Consider the following 6,036-nt stretch of genomic DNA (forward strand, 5'->3'; position numbering starts at 1 on the left):
TGACACTTAGGCAGCCGCACGGCGTCCACATGTGCGAGCTCAGTGCGGCCTGAGAGCTGAGGACGGTGCTGGGAGGGAGGGCAGGGCACTGTGTGGTCGGAGGCCCCAGGGTGTGGGGCCAGGGGTCTATTGTGACCCCGTTGCTGGGCACCTGGGTGCCCCCAGAATTATCTTTTTAAAAATGTTTTTATTGATTTCAGGGAGGAGAGAGAGAGAGAGACATCTATGACGAGAGAGAATCACCCATCGCTGCCTCCTGCACGCCTCCTTCTGGGGACTGAACCCACAACCTGGGCATGTGCCCTGACCAGGAATCAAACCGTGAACTGTGACCTCCTGGTTCACAGGTCTGCTCTCAACCACTGAGCCACGCTGGCTGGACAAGAATTACCTTTTCAATGTTCTGTGTTGCTTTATGTGACCTGAATACACATAACCGCTCCGCAAGGAGACACAACCCCAGGCACCAGGGGCTGGGGAGGGGGTGTCCCCACAGCAATGCCCAGTGCTCAGGGCCAGGGGTCCCCACAGTGACACACAGTGGCTGTGTGGCTGCCCCTGGAGCCCTCCCTCCCCCTCAGTGACGCCCACAGCTGGACACACGGCCACAACCACAGGTGCTCTTCACACACTTTAATGAGGGGCAGTGCCCACCACCCACTCCCTGGGCTGGGGGAGCTCAGGGCAGGGGTCAGGGCAGGTGGAAAGGGCAGCCAGCTGGGTAGGAAGCAGTGGTGGGGGACAGGAAGGGGCTGGGTAGCAGCCCGAGGGACGGGCTCAGGGCTCCTTGGGGACGTACTGGTGGATCCAGTCCAGGTAGTAGGTGACGCGGGTGTAGATGCCGGGCCTGTGGGGCTGGGCACAGCCGTCACCCCAGCTGACCACACCCGCCTGCAGCCAGGTGCCGTTGACCTTGCAGACCAGGGGCCCTCCAGAGTCGCCCTGGGGGGGAGAGGGGTCAGTGGCTGGAGAGGCGGATGGGGGGGGGGGACTCGGGGGAGGACACGGGCCCACCTGGCAGGAGTCACTCTTCTCGTTCCCGGCACAGATCACGTTGTCCTTGACAATCCGGACGTTGTCCCCCGTGTACAGGCCCGTGTGGTATTCCGAGTCACAAAGGCTGTTTTCCACGATGGGGACCTCCACCTCCTTCAGGGGGTACGGCGGTGGGAGGTGCACTGTGCGGTGAGAGGAGAAGGACGAGGCAGGCTGGGCTGGGCGGCTCAGCCAACCTGCCATGGGATGGCGCAGAGGCGGGGCTGGCTGCACGGGGTGCCACTGCCTCCTTGGGGCCAGGGCTGAGCCCAGGCACACGCAGGGCTGATCACCCGCCTTCTCCCCCAAGGCTGGGCCTGCGTCCTTGACCTCACTTACGCCCCTGTTGGGAAGGGAAGGGGCGGGAGCCAGGCCCAGTTCCTCCCAGCTCGGCCTCCAGGCCGGCCCTCACCCCAGGACTCAGTTTTCGGGGCTGGAGGCTGTGTCTCCAGGGGCGCTTGGGCGATGACACATCCGGTTCCCTGTGGGAGGCCCAGAGGACGTGCCTCCCGCAGGGCACCTGCTCATGCTCAGTGTCCCTAAGGCTTTGCTCTGAGTTGTGGATCAAGGGAGACAAGACGATGGTGCTGGAGGGGTCAGACCGAGCTCATCCAACTGCACCCTGGCTCCTGCTTCGGGCTCCTTGCGGGGAGGCGGGGGGCGCAGGGAGAAGATGCAGGCCAGCCTGCAGGAGCGGGCACGGTTCGCTTTCCCTGATTAATAAGGGCACCTTATGTGTGTGCTTTCTCTCTTCCTATATCCCGTCCATGAAATACCAACTGTGACTATGCCCTTTCGTGCCAGGGGAAGCTGAGGCTCAGAGGCGCTAAGTGACTTCCTTGCCCAGGCACCAAGTCCCTGCTCTTGGTACACCCTGCCTCTGCCAGCTCTCCCCTGCCAGACTCACCAAACTCCCACTCCCTGAGCTGGCCCATCAGAACCATCCCCAAAAGGGAACCCCAGAGCTCAGTCATGGGTGTGACTGGTCCTCTCCCCCCCCCACCTGCCACCACCGCCTAAGCCCCCCAACTCTACCTGACACTCACCTCCATTGTCCACATCACACCAGCCTGTCACCCAGCACGGGGTCCCCGGGGGGAAGGTCTCCGAGGCGGGGGGCAGAGCGACCAGCTGGACGTTGCAGGAGGTGTTCACAGGGTCCCGCAGCTCCATCAGGGCGATGTCAAACTCCTCCTGGATGGCATAGAACTTGGGGTGCACCATGATCCGGTTGATGGGCAGCAGCTTGTCCCGGTAATAGAGGTGCTGCTCCCGCAGCTGCACCCTCAGGTCTGCAGGATCTGTCTTTTCCCTGGAGGGAGGGGCACCTACTCAGGGGACTGAGCAGCCTCCTGTTCACCCAGGAGGGAGTGCGGATGAAGCCCAGGCCCACCCCCACGCCCACCCATCAGGCCCCACGGACACTCACGGTCCCAGGCAGTGCGCGGCGGTCAGCACCCACTGGGGGTGGATGAGGGAGCCCCCGCAGAAGTGCATCCAGTACTGCTCTTTCATTCTCAGGCTCACCTGCCAGGGCCACTTGCCTTCAGGGGCCTCCTGCCCCCCCACGATGCCCACTCTCTCCAGGGCCTGGCTTGGGGCTGGGGCAGGAAACACCCTCAGGGCAGAACAGGACACAGCCCGGCCCCTGTGCCCACACAAACCTGGGCTTCTGTGAACCCACCACCCGTGGTGGAGCCAGTGGGGTGAGGGGCAGGGACAGGGACAGGGACAGGGCTGAGCAGGATCAGGACTCACCAGGGGCCCCGTGGCCCAGGCTCAGCAGGAGGGGCAGTGCCAGCACCAGCAGACTCAGCATCTGGAAGGAGCCAGGAGGGGCTGCCTGACCCAGGGGGGCTGAGCCAAGCGGGGGTCTGCAGGGTGTGGGTGCAGATGGAGTCGAGGACCCTAGATGAGGGGTCAGTTCAGACCTGGAGTCTGAGGTCCTGCTGCTCCAGATGTGAGGCTCAGAGGCTCAGTGCACGAACCCCAGATGGTGGGGTCTGGTGGGGTGCTTTCCTTGACCGGTCCCTGCTGCTATTGCCCAGCCCACTCTCCCCTCCCCATTTATCCTTCCAGATCAGGGGGGATGGGTGGGGAGGGGGCAGAGGAGCGTTTGCTGGATCCTCCAATCCAGAGTGGAGGAAGTGGATGATTCAGACCCAGAGCCCTGCTCTCGCATCCAGGTTATCTTGGATGGCGGACAAGGTCTGCATCTGGGTGTTATCTGAGCAGTTCTGCTAATCACCACGGTATCTTGTTATCTTGGGATCTGAGTATCATCAGTGAGGGACAGGCAGATGGAAGAAATTCAACAGAAACTCTCAGCAAATTAATCGAGACAGTGTACTATAGTTATTTCTGTTGAATTGAAATGGGTGTGAATTGTGTAAAAAAAATTTCTGCCTCCAAGCATAGGACGATAGCTAATCTTTTAGAGTTTGTCAATATGATGACTTGTGTAGATTGATTTTCACATGTTCAACCGACTTTGCATTCCTAGAATGAATTACACTTGACTTGACAGTGAGATGACAAGCAGCTAGTGCCACTTCCCCTTGGCCACTCCCCAGCCAGGCCCTACTACCCCTGGCCCCCGACCTTCACAACCAGGGCTGACCACTATCCCTGCCTGTTCATCCACCCAGCTCCTCAGTCCCCTGGGCTTGCTGGTTACTGGAACCTTCAGCCCACCTCCCCCCAACCCCCACCCCACAGTATTCTGATCCTTTTGTGTCACCTTCTGCCATCCAGATGGCCCCTCCTGTGGACTAGGGGAGCCACAGCCTGCCCCCTACCCTGACCAGACACCAGCCTGGCTCTGGGACCCATCTGTCCCTGGCTGGTGCCTGCAGCATCTGTCCCAGGTGACCAAGTGCTGGGTCCTGCTCCTCTCCAGATTTGGGGTTAGATCTTTGCCCTGTGACCTCCGTTCTTTGATCGGGTCCAGAAATGCATTGATTTGCAGTTTGTGAGTGATGTTCTTCCCAGCTGTCTGCAACCTGAGCTGACCCAGGCCTTGGATATGATGTGGGGTTGGGCCCTGGCTCTGATTTTCCCAAAGAAGTATAAGTCATTCCTGGAATGCAAAGTTGGTTTAACATGTGAGAATCCATCCACGTACTTCATATTAGCAAACTATAAAATAATAGCTATTGTCTTAAGCTTAGAGGCAGAATTTTTTTTTACACAATTCAACACCCATTTCAATTCAACAGAAATTCTCAGCAAATTAATCGAGACAGTGTGCTACAGTTATTTCTGTTGAATTGAAATGGGTGCTGAATTGTGTAAAAAACTTTTTTTCTGCCTCTAAGCATAGGATGATAGCTATTCTTTTAGAGTTTGTCAACATGATAACTTGTGTGGATTGATTTTCACATGTTCAGCCGATTTTGCATTCCTGGGATGAATTACACTTGACCATGATGTGTCAGCCTTTCCATATTTTGAGGAATTCAATTTGCCAAAATTGGATTAAGGCTATTGGTGGCTTTTTCTAGGAGGGACACTGGTCTGTAGTTTCCTTTTCTTATAATATCTTTGGTTTTCTTATCCAAACTTCGCTGGGTCATGATGTATTATCTAGATCCCGTATATATAGATCTAGATTCAATTTGCAAATATTGTGTTGAGGATTCTTGCGTCTATGCTGATGAGGGATATTGGTCTGTAGTTACCTTGCTATGTAATGGCTTTGACTAATTTTGGTACCAGGGTAATTCTGATCCTATAAAAAGGAGTTGGGGATGAGAAACCAAGATGGTGGCATAGGTAAACACTAGAAATTGCTGCCTCGCACAGCCACTTCAAAAATACAACTAAAAGACAAAACAGCCCTGACCGGTTTGGCTCAGTGGACAGAGCATCTGCCTGCGGACTGGAGGGTCCCAGGTTCTATTACACTGAGACTCAGAGGAGGTGCGGAAGTAAAGTGCAGAGGTACGGAGGCGCACGCAGAAAGGGCTGGCAACTGAGGACACAGTTGTCTTTTTTAATCGGGTGGGAGTCTCAAGCTCCCAACTGCTCTGAACTCCAGTTCCGGGCAAGTCTCTGGGGACCCAGACTCATATGGGGAGAAACTGGACTGTCTGGCATCGGGCAGAACTTGAGGGCGGCTTTCTCTCAGAGGTGCTTGCAGTGATTACTGTGGGACACTGAGACCCGGGGCCTCTTAGGGTAGGACTGAGGATCTGCCATAGCTGTTTGCTCTGTCCTGTTGATTCCCTGAGACCCCGCCCCACCCAAGCTGTGCACAGAGACTTTTGCATATGAAAGACCTGGCTCTTTGCAACCTGAAAATTACCTGACAAACTGCAGCTGGGTCAGAGAGACCCAGAACTTCCAAAACAAGGCCCCACAGCAGCTTGCATTGCTTCACAGCTGGGCCTCATCTGGGCACCTCCAAGTCTCAAACAAAGAAGAGGAATCTGCAGATCTCTCTGTAGCTCCTGCTGGGTAGCCTCAGGCAGAGGCTAAATTAGCACCTCCTTAGAGATCCAAGAGCCAGTGTACCCAGTGGTCAGAGTGAGACCATCCAGATTACAACTCCTCAGATCCATAAGGGACGCACTCAGGGGGCAGACTCAGTGAGCACCAAAGCCCCACTGAAGCAAGTCTTGCCCCAGAAGGGTGTCTCCAGCACAGAAGTTCTCCCACTGTAGACACAGCTGATTCTCACAGCCAATTGGCCTGGAGGTCAATTCCTCCCAGTGATACCTACAACAATCAAGGCTTAACTACAACAAGACTGTGCACAAAGCCCACAAAGGGGTGCACCAAGAGTGTCCACCTCAGGTAATTGGGGAGGCTGAGCCACTGGGCCCTATAGGACACCTAGCACAGAAAGCCACTCTACCAACACAGGGAAGCAGCCAAAATGCGGAGACAAAGAAATAGGTCACAAATGACAGAAATGGAGGAAAGCAAACTCCTGGATATAGAGTTCAAAACCAAACTTTAAAGGTTTTTCAAGAATTTTCTAGAAACTGCTGATAAAAT

At 55.9% G+C, this 6,036-nt stretch overlaps 1 protein-coding gene across 1 annotated transcript; it reads right to left on the minus strand.

Moving 5' to 3' along the window:
* Positions 1–618: 618 nt before the first annotated feature.
* On the minus strand, positions 619–3,017 carry LOC102419094 (tryptase alpha/beta-1). The gene is made up of 5 exons (XM_023755606.1): positions 2,794–3,017; positions 2,465–2,636; positions 2,082–2,347; positions 1,015–1,178; positions 619–942 (listed from the first exon to the last, which is right to left on the minus strand). The coding sequence occupies exons 1-5, from the start codon at positions 2,852–2,854 to the stop codon at positions 778–780; spliced, it is 828 nt and encodes a 275-aa protein (XP_023611374.1). The 5' UTR covers positions 2,855–3,017; the 3' UTR covers positions 619–777.
* Between the last annotated feature and the right edge of the window lie 3,019 nt (positions 3,018–6,036).

This window comes from Myotis lucifugus, unplaced genomic scaffold (genome assembly GCF_000147115.1).
Source record: "Myotis lucifugus unplaced genomic scaffold, Myoluc2.0 scaffold_81, whole genome shotgun sequence".
In the NCBI taxonomy this organism is placed as follows: domain Eukaryota; kingdom Metazoa; phylum Chordata; class Mammalia; order Chiroptera; family Vespertilionidae; genus Myotis; species Myotis lucifugus.